The sequence below is a fragment of the Rutidosis leptorrhynchoides genome, chromosome 4 (assembly GCF_046630445.1).
Source record: "Rutidosis leptorrhynchoides isolate AG116_Rl617_1_P2 chromosome 4, CSIRO_AGI_Rlap_v1, whole genome shotgun sequence".
Taxonomy (NCBI): Eukaryota; Viridiplantae; Streptophyta; class Magnoliopsida; order Asterales; family Asteraceae; genus Rutidosis; species Rutidosis leptorrhynchoides.
The window spans coordinates 440,893,202-440,911,458 of record NC_092336.1 but is presented as its reverse complement, the minus strand read 5'-3'; the positions used below and the strand labels follow the sequence as shown (position 1 = coordinate 440,911,458).

Genomic DNA, 18,257 nt, shown 5'->3' with positions numbered 1-18,257 from the left:
AATCGGGTGGTTTAAAAGGCTTGTTGCGTACGCTAAATGCAATCGTGTGTCCTACGAAAGTGGATTAGTTTAGATTTTATGTTTCTTTTTGTGTTTCTTTTTGTGTTTCTTTTTATAAGTTATATGAAAGGAAAGAATGGAAGCAATGATTGAGTTGATGATTTAATGTGCATTGTATGAGTACCAAATGGTGAACAAACCCCGGTAATATGTTGTTTTATTTCTTCTTTTTCACACATATATTTATAATGGTTTCATAAATGCATACGAGGACATAGCATGGTTTAAGTGTGGGAGAGAGTGAATTAAAATTTTTGGGGTTAAAAACGATTGGTTTGGAATTAAAATAGAGTGAAACATTATAATTTAAGCACTCGTAGAAATGAGAAATTTTTCTTTTTGTTGTTTAAATTATGATTTCAATAAAAACCAAGAAAAATCAGGTGCGATGTCCAGTGTATGATTGATTACAATGTAAAGCTGGAGCAGGATTGTCTCACGTGAAGCTTAGTCTTTGCAGTTGTAACCTATGAATTGAAGGAAATTGTACAAAATGTCGCTCATGTAACATTCCCATCTTGCTCCTTCAGCACAAGAGTAGGTACGGGTTTGTTACTTGTTCCTGTGTCGCTGATCATTACCAGATCGGCTGCGGATGGCACATTAAACTCTCACCTAAGACAATTACCTTCCCATCGCTTCCTTTTTCATCCGGGCAGTTTATCTACAACGTGGGTAATTGTCTGTGTGGTCATTTAACACCAGGATGACTTTGAGTGCACAGGCCTTTAAAGCTAAAATTCAGGAATCTTGTTTAAGTGTAAAAGCTTGACATGTTTTTCTATTCAAAAAATTCAAAATGTTTTCCCTAAGGTCCTTCTTCCCTAAGGCCATATATCCCTTATTTTCAACCCTTGGTTCCATTGGTTCGGGATGCACGTCTTTGATACTTCCACGATTAGAAGATATTGCACATTCAAGTCAAGATAATTCAAGTGAGGATCTTTTCAAAGTCAAGTATTGGAGTATAAAGTTTTTTAGTTTCAAGTTGAGGATTCAAAAACTAAGGTTAAGAGATGGCCTGAGTAATAAATTAAATATTTGTTTGAGGACAAACAAAGACAAGTGTGGAGGATTTGATCGTTCCATATTTTATGCATATGTTCACGAGTAAATAAGAAGAATCGCCTGAGTTTTAGAAACTTAAATGAAGGTATTATAGAGTTTTTATGTTAAGTAAAGATTGAAGACGAATACTAAAAAAAGAAGTTAAAACGAAGAAAAAAGTGGAAATATTGTGCTGACCTCAAATTGATGTGGTTTTGCGGCTTGTTTATGTGGCAGTGTCCAAAAGGACCATAAATTGCGGTTTGCCCACCGCAAATTGCGGCGGGGTTGGATCAGATCAATTTTGGAGGCCGATTTTGGTGGGATTTTTTTTCCCGGGAAGAAGTTACTTGGTTTCTATATAAGCTAAACCCTAAGCTACGAAATAAACACCATTCATTCCAGTTTTTAGAGGCACAAACACCAACATTAACGTCAAAATTCATCAAAGATCAAGATCAAGAGGCTGTTCTTCATGAATCATCAACAAAAGATCAAGCTTTTCATCATCAACATGACCGGCTAGTTTCTTTAACTTATTCCTTCCATGAACAATTAATGTATGTTTAATTCATCCAAGTTTATCTAGTTTTTTAGATTATAATGCTTATGTACTTTGGATTATAATCTTTGTAAACTAATTAAGTTACGATTAATGCAATTTTGTTAATTATTGATTATTGCAAGACATATTATTATGATTTAACATATTGTGCTTGATCCAACTTAATTAATTTAGATTAAGGATAAAGACAAGTGTTAAAGTTAAATAATTTGTGCCCAAGATAATTGTATTAGTGAACTTAAGAAGTTTTGTCTATGAGATTTGATTGGAACTTGATAGCATGATTATTGTTTAAATGAATGCATGCTTAATTAGGATTGAGAAGGGATAAAGGTTTTTAATCCATTTTTTACAACTCTTAGTTTTCAACCTAGTGTTTATGTTCTTTGCTTTTAATTAATAAAGTTTAAGTCTTGATTAGTTGTAATTGTCACATTTAGTTAGTACACTTAGTTAATCAAAACCGAATCCTAAGAACTGCTTGCTTTTGACCACAATCTCCCGTGGAACGAACCTTACTTGCCCAAACTAGTTTAAGGTAATTAAGTTATTTTTTACGGTTACTTCGACTCCCATCATATGTACAAGCCGTCAGTCCTCTTCTTGTGTGTGATTGTTATGAGTCAGACCTTGTTAACAGTTAGTAGATGTGGTGCTTTATATCTAGTTGTTTGTAGTTTCATTCACTTAGCTTTATGCTAGCTCCCCACATCCTCCCTTTCAGGTTCTAGAACTTTGATGCTAGTTTGAAGGGAGCCTTGATGGCGAAGATATGTTTGATCAGGTAAAACTCTGATGTCATTTTGTAATAATTTAACTGTAGTTTCTTACGTAACACTCGTTTAGTAAAGTGTTAACTTAACTACGTGTAATGACAATGCTTTCGATGTAATTAATCTTATGTTTGAATTACTTCCAGTTGTGATTTAAAAAAATGGCCAGTGTTACACAAAATGAAGACCTTCTCCATCAAAAGAAGATTTATCAACCTTTACGGGTGTTAAACTGGAAAAAAATGGGGCAAGGCGAGTGAGACTTGTTTGATAGGCAAAACCTATGGGTTGTTCGACTTTATATGGCCAAGAACGTTTCTTACAACATTGTGGGTAAAACCACAACTGCAAGATTTAATGCGGCGTTATCCAACATGTATGAAAAGTCATCCGCTTTGAAAAAAGGTTTTCTTGATTCAGTAATTGGTGAATGCTAGGATGATGAAGGGTTCTTCGGCGGCGGATCATGTGAACGAGTTTAATTTGATTTTGACCCGATTGAAATCAATTAATATTAAATTCTATGATGATCTTGTGGAATTGTTTTTGCTATCTTCGTTACCCGATAGTTGGGCTAGTACTGTGACGACGGTAGGTGGTTCATCCAGAACTAATAAGCTCACTTTTGAAGGAACCCGTGATTTGATTTTAGTGAAGGTATTTGACGAAAATATTCAAGCGGAAATTCGGGTTCGGTTACTAAGTGTTCGAGGAAGATCTAGATCAAGAATTTCATCAAGGAGCAAGAACATGATGTGTTGGAATTGTCAACAAGTTGGTCATTATAAGTCAAAGTGCCTGAGTCTTAAGTCGAGTGGGAGCGCGGTGACTACGATGATCGAGGATGCGTTGATGTGCCAAGAGGAGGTTCTTGACGAATCTTGAATTTTAGATTCGGGCGCCTCGTATCATGCTACCCCGTACATGAACAAAGGGCTATTCCGGTAGGGTTCGAGTTGCAAATGGGAGTACTCTTGATGTCGTGGGTATTGTGATCTCATAGTTAGACACTTGGATTATGCTTGATCTTGAGGAACGTGAGGTTCTTCCCCAAGCTCACGAGAAGTTTGATTTTGTTTGGGAAATCGAATTATGATATGTGTCATGTATATTGGAGATCAAAGGTGGATAGTGTTTAAAGGAGGTAGTGTAATTGCTCGCGGGTATAAGATGGGAACCACGTATATGGTTGACGTTCAATCTAAAGAATGACTAGGTAGTTATATAAATGCTAAAAGTCCTAGCGTGCTAATGCTTTCTAAGATTGTTGAGATGTCTTGTTTGAGTGGGAGCTCAAGTGAGGTCGAAACTAGTGGATATTTGTGTCGATTTGGGTATACTAGAGTCTTCGTTACTTCGGGTAGATCTTCTGCAATAACAACTTTGTTGTGATCGACCGAAGAAGATGAATAAGAGATTTTTCTAGGAGTCACGGTTAATGATACATCTGTACAATGTTATTTGGTGGTGTTCCAAAGGTGAAAGCAAAGGCGATAAGGTAGACGAGTAAGTATGTGATCGCGTTCTCGTGCATGGTCTTAATCGGTAATGTCCATGTGTTCGTTCTACGAGCGGGTTTACTCTTTGTTGGAAAGGTAAACCAGGTGGATGATATTGCGTACGATTTGATTTCTTGGGCAATGGGGGCAATTGGGTCGGGTTGGGCTCAAACCACCCGTTATCTCATAAACTAAGGAGATAGGTATCGAAAGACTTAACATGCTTGTGGGTTAACGGATAAAGTGCAACGTAATTCAAGTATCCCATCCGACGGTATTATAAGGAGGTGTAATTAGCGGGTCGGGTTGTTACTGTGGGAGTAATCAGGTTGAAATTGGTGTCGTTTATCGTCTCTTTGAGTGGAAGATTGTTGAGTGCGACTCGAGTTAAACGAGAATCGAAAACTGCCGATGGTTCTGTGATTTCGCGTCCGGGAGCATAGATCTCGCACCCGGGAGATTTTGGCAGACAAAGCAGTTGCGTCAGAGGGGGAAGAGTTGGTTTCGACTTAGGATTCATCGTTCGTTTCTAATTCATTGTTCTTTTTTGCATTATAAACACCCCATATGTAACCTCTAAATTATACTTACGAAAATTAATAAGAATACTCTTTGGTTTGGTTGTGGATTAAAGTAATCAAGTTTGAATACTTATAACCACGTTATATTCTCGGGTTTCTACGTTCTTTACTTTCGATCTTCGTGTCATTAAGTTTGTCAGTGAATTCGATAACCAAATGTTATCAGTGAGTTCGATAACCAAATGTTATCTAGTATTGTTATGACTCATATAATCGTTCCTAACACGAAGTACTTGATTAAATTGAATAACTCAAAAGGATAACCAAGCCATAACTAGGGCACATTTTTACTATACACAACCAGATAGCTAAACACGGCGTTTGAAAACCAGAATAAGAGTCTACACTCTACATCAAAATAGGAAATGAGTAACATTGGTTTTGGTACGTGGAGTGTGGGCCATACAGTGAGGAGTGGCTGGGAATAAAATAATTTGATACTTAGTTTTCTAACAACAAAAGCTACTCATCATCCTACATTTGGACATTTTTTCAACGTACATTGAAATAGAATCCTAGAACGGATATTGGGGGGCCAAAAGGTTAAAAAAAACACCTTTTGTAACACAGACAGTGTACGAGTAATTTGTGGGATTGAAATTTGATGCACCGAAAGCAAACTCACTCAACGGCTTCAATTAATCAATTCTTTCTATCTTCTTAAAACATAACTCAAAACAAACCAAGCTATCAAACACACAAAAAAACACACATTGCACAAAATAATACAAACATTATGTATTTTCTTATCATATGTCAATTCTTCCTTGTTTGTTCTATTCTCCATCTTTCTCAATCTCTTCCGATTTGTCGAAACTCTTGTGCTTCCATCCAAATCGATTATCCTTTTGGTATCGACGATGGTTGTGGGGCCCCGCTCTACCGCAACATGCTTAACTGCTCCACTGCATCCTCTACCTCTGCCACCACGACCACAATAACTAACAACAATAGCAACAACAATAACAATAACAGTACCCCTCCTTTTCTCACTCCCACTTTTTCCTCGACGCCCACTTCCAATACCATTACCAACCCTTCTTCGACGTCACTTTTTTTCCAAACCCCGTCGGGTAGCTACAAGGTCGAGTCCATCGACTACAACTCCAAAACGGTTACAATTTACGACCCGTCAATGTCCACTTGCACAATTCTTCAACCTCATCGTGACTTTCTTATGTCCGATATCCAATCCGCCCTAATTCCTCCCTCTCCCGACACTATCTTTGCGCTCGTTAATTGCTCAATCGATTCCCCCGTTCTCAACCACTATAAATCCCTCTGCTTCAACTTCTCTACTACCCATTCATGTGTTGATTTATACAACTCATGTACTTCTTTTAAGATCTTTCAAATGGTGTCTAATGATACTCCACCTGCTTGTTGCTTTACATCTTACAATACACTTAAGTTTATGAGCATGAACATACTTGATTGTACGCATTATACTAGCTTTTACGATGCGGACAAGTTGAACGATGATGATAAACCGTTGGATTGGTCGTACGGGATAAAGCTATCGTATAGTTTACCGGACACAGGGTGTGATCGATGTCGTAAATCAGGCGGAACTTGTGGATTTGATGTTGACACAGAAGGAATGTTGTGTATTTGCTCCTCAACCCTTAATTCCACAAGACAATGTGGTAAGTAACAAACAAAGACTATCTAGTTGCTACATTTACTTGATATTATTTTCTATATTTTTCACTCTAAGTTATAATACAAACATGATTAGTCATGTTACCTTACCAAAGGGGTGTTGGCCTAAGGCTATGAGAGAAATTCTTTAATCAAGAGTGTGAGGTTTCGAGCCTCACTCGAGATAATAAGTTGTTAATATCCGTGGCGGTTGTACATATGCGTATTAAATGATATAATTGATGTTTAATCGGCCGTTGCTCATAGTTCACTTCCTTTTTTTAGGTAGTTGAAGGGCTTACTATAGATTACTGTTTTGAATCTTGTTATAAGGTGTAACTGCAAAACCTATCATGTTGATTTGAAACTTTAATAAACTCTGCCCTAAACAAAATGGATGTATAAAAGGGACAGTTGCCCCATTTAGAAAAGTTAATGTATGAATGTAATATAAAAATTATTTAAAGTCTACTAGTGACATTAATTTTTATGTCCTCTCAATTAGAATATCCTACCCCCTGATGTATAAATGTTACTGTATTTTTTTCTTTGAATGCAGGTGCAGGTACAACTGATAATGGAGATAGATCATTAGTAGTTCCATATCTGCATTATCTCTTATTAACCATAGTTGTTTCTTTTAGTTTTTTTTAATGAAAACAAAACATGTAGTCAATGTTGTTAATTATGAATGAGTACTAATTGTATTATTCCAAACAATGACATGCTGACTATGATGAATGTTAACTGTTTTGACAATTTATATTCACTCCTAATTACATCACAAGATTATCTTGTCTTAATATTCTCACAAGAGGTTTCATGAAAAATTCGTTGGCAAAACATTTTAAGGTAGCTAGGGAAAGGATAGAAAACGATAACAGAATAATCCGTTAAATTACGTACACTTGAGTAAAAAACTATTTTTAACAGAAGTAATCTCATTCGTTTAGATGTTTATTTCCAATGTTAATGTTGTCACCAACGAACGCAATATCACCTTTAAAGCCTTCCTAATCTTCAGCCTAGCTATTTCACGATTTGTGTTGGCCTTTCAAGTTTGATGAACTGTTTAAGTTTAATTGTTAGAAATTTTATGTAATTGAGGGATTTAATTTACACTTATAAGTTGTAAATGGGTAAGGAGTTAAGGAGTGTACACCTATTAAGTAATAGATTGTCCATACTCAAAAGTGGTTTTTCATTATTTACTATCATTACTTGGTCTACTAGAAATTTGACTAAGTGTTTTCGTGCTATATTTTTTTAGTCAGCTGAAATTTGACTAAGTGTTTAGTGCTCACTCTTAAGAGGCAACATAAGAAAGTGCTGAAGAAGGAGCACGGATTTGGTGATCCTTCTGAAGAGGCATCATAAGTTTTGGTGCTATCTTTGAAGAGGCAGCACAAGAGGTAGCACGAAAAAAGCCTTTAGAGGTAGTATCAAAAAGACTTGTTAAAATTCATTATGATTTGATACTCTCTGGGAAGCAATGATTTGCTACTCCCTCTTAGAGGCAGCAAGAAAAACACTTAGCACGAATTTTGAGATTTAACGTGCCATCCAAGTTTTAGTAAAATACATAAGGATTATTCCTGCAATCACTATAGAAAAGATTATCATCTTAACCACTTTGAAAATTATGAGAGATATTTATGGAGAGTCAATCGACCAATTGATTCGAATGTATCTTCTTCCACAATTACGGGTGCCCATATATACATATACGATTATTCATGCGAGGGAGACAATACGAAATCTAAATACTATTCTGCAAACGGGTTCTTGTTTACTGCCAAAAACAAGAACGTAATCTCCGTCTTATCCCAAGGTGATATTCGTGTGACCCCGACAATTAGGGTTGAATAATTACTTTTGGAAAGTGATACCACAATTCAGTGATATATCCGACCATCGATTAGTTTACCGTACACGAAAAAATTAAAAGCTACACAATCGAAAGTAATTATTTGTTATAATCGATGGCAGCTACGATGAAGCACATGATGACGAATTTCTCAAAACTTGATAAATATGAAGGGATTGATTTCGGAGACGACAGAAGAAGATGCACTTTCTTCTGAGCATCATGAGTGTGGTGCATGTACTCAGCACACTAATTTCTAAAGATCATGGTGATGATGCTACTGTTGAACAAATTCGGAAAAAGAGCAAGTGGGATAATGCTGACTACATCGCTCGGGGTTTAATCCCAATGGTATGGATGATTTCCTTTCCGATATTTATTAAAATGTTGAATCTACTAAAGAACTATGGGACTGTATGGAAACTAAGTATATGTTTGAGGATGCTTCTAGTAAAAAGTTCTTGGTGAGTAATTTTAATTTTTACAAGATGGTCGATACTAGACCGGTCCCGAAACAATACAACGAGTTCATTCGTATACTTGGTTAATTCACATAACACAAGATGCACATGGACATGCCTATTCAAGTCTCAAGCATCATAGATAAACTACTTCCTTCTTGGAAAGAATTAAACAATTGTTTGAAACATAAGAATGGGAAGTTAACTCTTGTTGACTTAAGCAGTCATCTGCGTATTGAGAAATCCCGTAGGCTGCAGGATAATGACAAGCCAAAGAGCAACGGAGTTGCTGGTACGTCTGTTATCAATATGGTGAAACATAAAAGGTTCACTGGTAATAATGTCAAAAAGGGCAAGCGTAAGCATTAAGGTTATAACAAAGCTGATATGAACAAGCAGTCTAAATTGACTTGTAGGAAGTGTGATAAATCTGAACACTTGAAGAGGGATTCCAATGCTATTCTCAAAAATGAAATAATCATGTAGGCTAGTATATAAGAATAGTTTGTTGTTGTAACAACGTACAAATCTACTATGATCAAACACTTAATTGTTCTAATTACTTGCAGAAAAACCAATTGTTAGATCATTAAAGTGTTCAAATTCGTACAGTTAAATTATTAGAAAATCTCAGAAAATCTTATCCACAAAATCTCCGTAAATCTATCAGGAAAATATCATAAAATCTTAAATGTACTATACTTTGACTGAAAAAGTAAGGATATAATAACTACTATCATAAAATCTTAGTAAGTACTATCACGAGAATTAGAAAATCTTATCCTAAAAATTTTATTCTAAAAATCAGATTGTTAGAACGACATGTTGTTTAACTCCTTAATATTATACATACATTTTTATATTCGGATATAGATATAAGTCAATGTAATAGAACAATTAGTTGGTCGACCACAAATATCCGATAGTTTCCCAATTTTTTGGATAGCATTCATTATCCACATTCCTTATCCACTTTCTTCATCTTTTATATATCCAGAATCAAAAGACTAACACCTAAAATATATCTTTTATCATCAACACATAAATTGTTTAGCCCTTCATCAATCAATTAGTGTTATCCCCTTGTTGTTATCTCCTTTGAAAGCAACACTGCGTGGACTACACAAATTTTGGGAACGCACTCTAAACTTTATAATATAGAATGAATAAGTTTAAAATTTATATATGTTTAGGAGGTCAATTTGTTAGTTTTAAAAATGATATAGTTTATATGCCACTTGACTGTCCTCGAGTACCAATGAAACTCCCCATCATACCAAAATCTGGTAAACCCATGAATCGTAGGGGTTTACTTAGATTTGTGCTAAGAAAGTGTGAGATAGATCCAGAATCACAGTTATCTATGAATTACAAAATGGATAACTATGTGTTAGATATCACTGATGATGATGAGGACTTTGGTGATATCTTGACCTATGCAATCAATAATCTACCGCTTGAAATATACGTGGTGGATATTCCACGTTCCATGCAAGGTTTGGATTGGGTAGGCATCTACATGAAGTTAGTAGCAGTGGGGGTACTTGTTTACATCCACCGTTATTTCAAAATGCACAACTTCCTAATACTCAAAATACGCATTTTTCAAACAATCAACCACGTCCTTTTAACCAATGTGCTTACGATGTAACACTGAATCATTATCCTTATAATGAAACACCACATCACTATATAACCATCCACATCAATATAACCATCCGCATCAATATAACCATGTCAATGCAGTCCCTCAAAATGTGATGTATCCTACGAATCCAATTGAATAGTCTAACCATCTTCATCAAAATGTGGAGTATCCTTCCACTCCAACCGAAGATAATAAAACTAAAAATAAACCACGAAAGCAATCTACCATTCCAACCACCGACTCAGAGTACGCAGTTGACATTCCACTCACTGATTATAGTGATTCTCAACATGATAGTATGGAAAATTTAAACCCTGTTAAGGAAACAAATCACCAATTCAAGAATTTCATTGTTGAATCTGCATCAAGTGAATATGATGATGATGATGAAAAAGAATATGAACATGCTGAATATGACGAATTATATGATAAATCAATCTGTTTTGATCCAATACATGTTGACATATTTTTTAATATGCCACCATTACTTTGTGACGCTTCAACCCAACATGAAGAGCAACCTAGATGTATGACGGTATACGAACTATGCCAAAAAGTCAAACTCCGCCAAACATTCGAAAACAAGGAGGCCTTTCTTCTCGGACTTAATACGAAGTGCTTGACCGAAGGATTCCAGACTCAAGAAAAGTACTCAGACCAGACATGATACGTAGCTAAGTGTGTCACCAAATTGTTCATGGACAATAATGTCCAGGTGTATTCATGCTAGTAATAACTGGCATTTAAGAAAGTTTAATGATACACACACATGCTCAAACACATAAATTATACCAAACAACTAACACGCCACCAGAAAGGTCCTAGGAAACATATTAAAAGTGCTCATCAAACAAGATGGTCGTGTTCATCGACTAAATGATTAAAGAATTTATATGGCGGGCTGCTTTAAAATTAGTCTGTCATACAACCAAGCGTGAAAAGCAAAATGTTATGCAATTGAGTTTTTGAGGGGTAGTAGTGCAGAATCATTTCAAATACTATCTTTGTATTTTCATAATCTAAAATTGTGTAACCCAGGGAGCATCACCAACATTCTTACCGATGATGAAGACGGATTTTCTATGATTTACCTATCGGTTGGTACAGTGGTATGTTTTAGCTTGCTTACATTTATTGTTTGTTTTATGTTGTTGAAACTGTAACATCCCGCCTTTTTCCGTTTACCTTCCGTTATGTATTTTAAAGTCCGTTATATAATTATAACATTTTCTGCTAATACGCATTTTAAATTATCTCGTTTAGGTAATTCACGCACCCGATTCAAACTTGAGAGACTAAACTCGCAAAGATGCCAAACATTTGACTAGGTCAAGGGTCAAACCCTTCCTCCTCCATTCATTCATCCTCTTCTTTCTCTAATACTTCCATTCTTTTTCTCTCAAACAACCAAACAAAGAATCATCATCCATTTTGAATCTAGCAAGCGTTCTTCAAAACAAATTGCATATTTGGAATCCTTGCAACTTCCTCTTCGAATCCATACAAACTTCATTACATTTGGGTGACTTTCTAAAAACACTAGATTTTGTGTTCTTGATGTTTTTAAATTATAAAAGTGTTAATTAGTGTCTATGGCTCAAGTCTAACACGAATATGTGAATTATATGCTCGATCTTGTTATTTTAAGTAACTAGCATGAACTTGAAACTTGGTGTGTTGATCTTGAAGTTTGGTTGCTTAAATGTTGTTAGATGTTAGAAGTCCATGTATTAAATGTGTTACTAGCATCACTAGCTTCATTTTGATGTGTAGGTTGATTAAGAAAGCTTCACTAACATGATTATTGATTTTGGGATTTTGGTTAGGGTTTGATAGACTTGAATATGAACTTTTGGTGCATTAAATGCTTGAAAATGTTGTTTGTAGGTGTTTAGATGCGATGTATGTTTAATTACCTTTGAAACGGCATATCATACATGTAAATTGGTTGCCCGAATCATGAAACGCATTTAATGGACTTGAATGTAATAAATGGTGAGCATTTAATGCGATTTTAGTTGTTGTAAATGTTAGATTGATTGATGAAATGTGCTTAGTTGCATTCCTTGTCAAAATACCTTTCCAACGGTATAAGATACATGTTTTGATTGTTTGCGGATCATAAATTGTGTTTGTTTAAGTTTTGGTTCGTGCACTTGTGTAATTTCAGCAATCAGATCTGTGCACTAATCTGGACGCCATCCAGATTCTTGGACTCCGTCCAGGCCTTCACATCTGGATGCCGTCCAGCCAATCTGGATGCCGTCCAGATGAACTGCCAGGCTCTGATTTGGTTGGTCATTTTTCGTTTAATTCAAACTATGCTACCCACCTCCGATTCACATGTAACTTGTTCTAACATGCTTATATATGATTAAAAACCTTAGAAAAATAGTTAAGGACCCGACCCGAACGTGTTGACTTTTTCATTGACTTTGACCCGACCAAAGTTGACTTTTGATCAAACTTAACCAATTACTTATGCAACCATTCTAACTTGCTCTTATACTTGTATCTTGCATGAAACTTTACAAATTTGATTCACATGCTAATTAATCGAGTCGTAACGAGCCATAGGACTAATTGAACACTTTGACCGACCATGTTTACCGATATTGATACAACCTACTTGTTTAGGTCAAGACTAGCATTCGTTCTTGCACACGTTACTTTGTGAAGTACCTTATTTACTCGTGCACTTAAGGTGAGATCATAGTCCCACATTTTCAACAACTTCTACTTTTAAACTATGGGATGAGAAACATATACGTATCATACTTTGATGCTTTGAACACAATTACGAAAACAAACATTCCACAGCGAGTTAGAACGAAAATCCTCAATTCAATTATCATTAGTTACACTTGCAGGGTGTAAACGTGAACTTATGATATGTGATCACATTGGGCTTGACGAGCCCTCATTCGGACGGTTCGCTACCGTTAGTGGATGAAATATATTTTCGAGTATAGTGTATGTTCTAACACTACGTAACAGGGTACAAAACAGTTAAGTCTTGATAATTGGGTGCTCGCGAACATACTTTTGGAATAAAACGATTTGGATAATCAACTATATTAAATCTTGTGGTTCAAAAACAACGTTACTATTACACCTATGATTTCACCAACGTTTTTCGTTGACAGTTTTCTATATGTTTTCTCAGGTCCTTGAACGCTAGGTGATACATGCTTCCGCACATTATTTTTGATACTTGCTTAGATGTCGAGTATACATGCATACGTGGAGCGTCTTTTGACTTAACTTAATTTGTGTGGCATAGGTTTCAGTTGTACTTAAAACATTGTAACATGTTTGGTCTTCGAACTACTTTGTAAACTTTGAAACATCTTTATAATTGAAATGAATGCGACATATTTTGGTCAAACGTTGTTTTAAAGACTTATGACCACGTAACGGGACCCAAGTAGACGGCGCCGTCAATGACGATTTTGTCGGTCGCTACAGATGGTATCAGAGTGTTGGTTGTAGGGATTTAGAGTTCATTGGTGTCAACCCCGAGTCATAGGGTACATTAGTGAGTCTAGACTACAACCGGCATATAGACTTGAAGTAGGAATTACTTGACTACTTGTGCATTTATACTCGAACTCTTCTATTCATATCTAACTTTTATTCCATCTAAATCTCACGTTGTTTAATTTGATTGACACGCCACCTTGACTTAGTGAAATATTGTCGAATGCACATATGAATTAGGGTAATATAATTTCCGAGATTATATTACGGTGACTCATATGAACGTTCCGACATTATGACATAAAGAATTTAAGGCGAGTCAAGGAAAATTTTCTCTTTATCCTCATTCCATATCACAGTTAGTATTATTGAGAATACTAATCAACAATATTCTTGTGTTTTGAAGGAACAATGCCTCCTCGCCGTGTACCATGCCATGAAACACCCGAACAAGCTCTACAACGAATGATAGCCACCGACGTGGATGCGGCCATGGCCGGTCACTCATCCAACAACAATAACATTAATAACAACCACAACAACAACAACAACAATAACAACAATGGAGCCGGTAATTCAAACGAGGGATGCTCCTATAAAGCTTTCATGGGGTGCAAACTTAACACTTACGATGGAACCGGGGGACCGGTTGTGCTCACCTGATGGTTTGAGTAAACGGAAGCCGTCTTTAGCATAAGCGGTTATCGGGACCAAGACAAGGTCAAATACTCCACTCACACTTTCGCCGGTGTCGCCCTTACGTGGTGGAACACCTATGTACAATCGGTGGGTACCGATGAAGCTCACGCCCTCTCTTGGGCCGATTTAAGGGAAAAGATGATCATCGAATATTTTCCTCGTGAAGAAACCCGAAGGCTCGAACAAGAGCTATGAACTTTAAAAGCGGTCGGAAACGATCTCAAGGCCTATAATCAACGATTTTCCGAACTAGCCTTGATGTGCCCAAACCTTGTGAACCCCGAGTCTTTAAGGGTTGAACTTTACATGGATAGTCTTCCAAAGAGCATCAAACACGGGGTAATTTCATCCAAACCCACTAATCATCAAGAAGCTTTGAATATGGCCCGCAAATTGATTGAAACGGTGGATGAAATCGTAGTACCGGCATCTAAGGCCGAGGATAAATCGAGTGGCAACAAAAGAAAATGGGAAGCCACTCCATCAAACAACTACAACAACAACTTCACCAAAAAGCCTTTCACCTCCGAAGGCAAGAAAAGTTATGTCAGAAATAAACCTTTTTGCAACAAATGTCACAAACATCACTATGGTGAATGTGACAAGCCTTTTTGCCACCAGTGCCAAAGAAATGGTCATTTGGCCAACGATTGTAGAAGTACCACCCCCGTTGCTCAAAAGGGGCCCAATGCGCCAAAATCGGGCGTTTGTTTTGAATGTGGCCAACCGGGTCATTTTAGGAATGCGTGCCCAAAGAAGAAAGCTAACCCCAATACACGTGGCCGAGCTTTTAATATCAACACCGAGGAAGACCGAGATGACAATGAACTAGTCACGGGTACGTTTCTTCTCAATGATTCTTATGTCTCTTGTTTATTCGATTCGGGTGCCGATAAGAGTTTTGTAACCAAGACTTTGACTCATTCTTTTAGCACTCCACCACTCCCACTAGATACTACTTATACCATTAAGGTGGCCAACGGAAAACTATTGAGTGCTGACAAATTTTACCGGGGGTGTACGTTAAACTTAATGGGTAAAGAGTTTGAAATTGACTTGATACCTATAGAACTAGGGAGCTTCGATGTAATCATTGGTATGGATTGGTTAGCCAAAAATAAATCTCACATTCTTTGCGATCTTAAAGCGATTCAAATTCCTATCGAGAATGGTGAACCCTTGATTGTCTATGACGATAAGAGTTGCACCGGACTCAACCTCGTCTCGTGCCTTAAAGTTGAAAAATACCTTCGTAAAGGTTGTTTCGCGATTCTAGCCCATGTTAAAAAAAGTTGAGATCGACGAGAAGCATATCGATGATGTGCCAATTGTTAGTGACTTTTCCGATGTATTTCTCAACGAATTGCCGGGTCTTCCACCTCATCGACCGGTAGAATTCCAAATCGATCTTATTCCGGGAGCCGCACCCGTAGCACGTGCACCGTATAGACTTGCTCCATCCGAAATGCAAGAATTGCAAAGTCAAATCCAAGAACTACTTGACCGTGGTTTTATCCAACCTAGCCATTCACCATGGGGCACTTCGATTTTATTCGTTAAGAAGAAAGATGGATACCTATGAATACTAAACAAATTGACGATTAAGAACCGATATCCTCTTCCACGCATCGATGACCTCTTTGATCAATTGCAAGGATCTCGTGTATATTCGAAAATCGATCTCCGCTCGGGTTATCATCAATTAAGGGTTAAAGGGGAGGATGTTTCCAAAACCGCTTTCTGGACTCGTTATGGTAGTTATGAATTTCTTGTTATGTCATTTGGTCTCACTAACGCACCGGTGGTGTTCATGGACCTTATGAACCGCGCGTGTAAACCGTATCTCGATAAATTCATTATTGTGTTCATCGATGACATCTTGGTCTATTCTAAAAGCGAAGAAGAACACGAACAACACCTTCGACTCGTGCTCGAACTCTTGAGACAAGAACGACTCTATGCCAAATTCTCCAAGTGTGAATTTTGGTTGAAGGAAGTTCAATCCCTCGATCATATCGTAAGCGACCAAGATATTAAGGTCGATCCCGCAAATATCGAAGATATTAGCAAATGGGAGACTCCTACTACTCCTAGTCACATTCGTCAATTCTTAGGTCTCGCTGGGTACTATCGTGGATTCATCGAAAACTTCTCTTTGGTTGCACGTCCTCTAACCGCGTTAACTCACAAGGGAAAGAAATTCATTTGGGCGACCGAACAAGAATCCGCGTTTCAAGTCTTGAAGATGAAGCTAACCACCGCACCTATCTTGTCACTTCCCGAAGGCAATGATGATTTTGTTGTATATTGCGATGCCTCTAAACATGGTTTTGGGTGTGTATTGATGCAACGAAAGAAAGTCGTTGCTTATGCCTCTCGACAACTAAAAATTCATGAACGGAACTACACGACACATGATCTCGAACTCGGAGCCATTGTCTTTGCACTTAAAATGTGGAGACACTATCTTTATGGAACCAAGAGTACTATCTTCACCGACCACAAAAGCCTTCAACACATCTTCGATCAAAAAAAACTAAACATGAGACAACGACGGTGGATTGAAACTTTGAACGATTACGATTGCGAGCTTCGTTACCATCCCGGGAAGGCAAACGTAGTAGCTGATGCCTTAAGTCGAAAGGAAAGAGCGGTGCCTCTTGGTGTTCGAGCTTTAAACATCACCATTCTCACCAACCTCAATAGTCAAATTCGTGTAGCCCAAGACGAGGCTCTCAAGGATGAAAACATCTCTCTCGAACACTTGAATGTCCTCACCTCTCGATTCGAAGTTAAAGAAACTGGACTCCGATATTTCGCCGGAAGAATTTGGGTACCTAGTTATGGGGACCTACGAAGCCTTATTTTAGATGAAGCCCATAAGTCAAGATATTCGATTCACCCCGGTGCCAATAAGATGTACCACGACTTCAAGGAATAATATTGGTGGCCGAACATTAAAAGGGACGTCGCTAGTTATGTTGGAAAATGCTTAACTTGCTCCGAAGTCAAAGCCGAACATCAAAGACCGTCCGGACTACTTCAACAACCCGAAATCTCGCAATGGAAGTGGGAAAGGATAACGATGGATTTTATCACAAAACTACCAAAGACGGTGGGCGGTTATGATACTATTTGGGTTATTGTTGACCGTCTCACCAAATCCGCGCACTTCCTAGCCATGAAGGAAACCGACAACATGGAAAAACTTGCACAACTTTACATTAAAGAGATCGTTGCCCATCACGGTGTGCCTTTATCGATTATTTTCGACCGAGATGGCCGTTTTATTTCTAGATTTTGGCGTATTTTACAAGAAGCGTTGGGAACGCGTTTAGACATGAGCACCGCATATCATCCACAAATCGACGGATAAAGCGAACACACAATTCAAACCTTGAAAGACATGTTACGAGCTTGCATGGTCGATTTCGGAAAAGCTTGGGACAAGCACTTGCCTCTTGCTGAATTCTCCTACAACAATAGTTATCACGCGAGTATTAACGCCGCACCATTCGAAACATTATAAGGCCGAAAATGTCGTTCACCTCTTTGTTGGGCCGAAGTAGGCGATACACAAATCATCGGACCCGAACTCATTCATGAAACAACCGAGAAGATCGTTCAAATCCGAGATAGGCTTAGGACGGCCCGAAGTCGTCAAAAGAGCTATACCGACAAAAGACACAATGACCTCGAATTTCAAGTCGGCGACCACGTAATGTTAAAAGTCGCGCCTTGGAAAGGTGTGATCCGTTTCGGGAAGCGCAGGAAACTAAATCCACGGTATATTGGTCCTTTCGAAATGTTGGAGGGTGTTGGAACCGTTGCTTATCGTTTAGATCTTCCGCCTCAACTGAGCTCCGTTCATCCTACTTTCCATGTATCGAACTTGAAGAAGTGTTTTGCCGAACCCGAACTCGTCATTCCTCTCGA

The 18,257-nt window shown here is 37.6% G+C and overlaps 1 protein-coding gene across 1 annotated transcript; it reads left to right on the top strand.

Moving 5' to 3' along the window:
* Positions 1-5,261: 5,261 nt before the first annotated feature.
* Positions 5,262-6,858, top strand: LOC139842122 (uncharacterized). The gene is made up of 2 exons (XM_071832296.1): positions 5,262-6,171; positions 6,726-6,858. The coding sequence occupies exons 1-2, from the start codon at positions 5,262-5,264 to the stop codon at positions 6,818-6,820; spliced, it is 1,005 nt and encodes a 334-aa protein (XP_071688397.1). The 3' UTR covers positions 6,821-6,858.
* Positions 6,859-18,257: the final 11,399 nt, after the last annotated feature.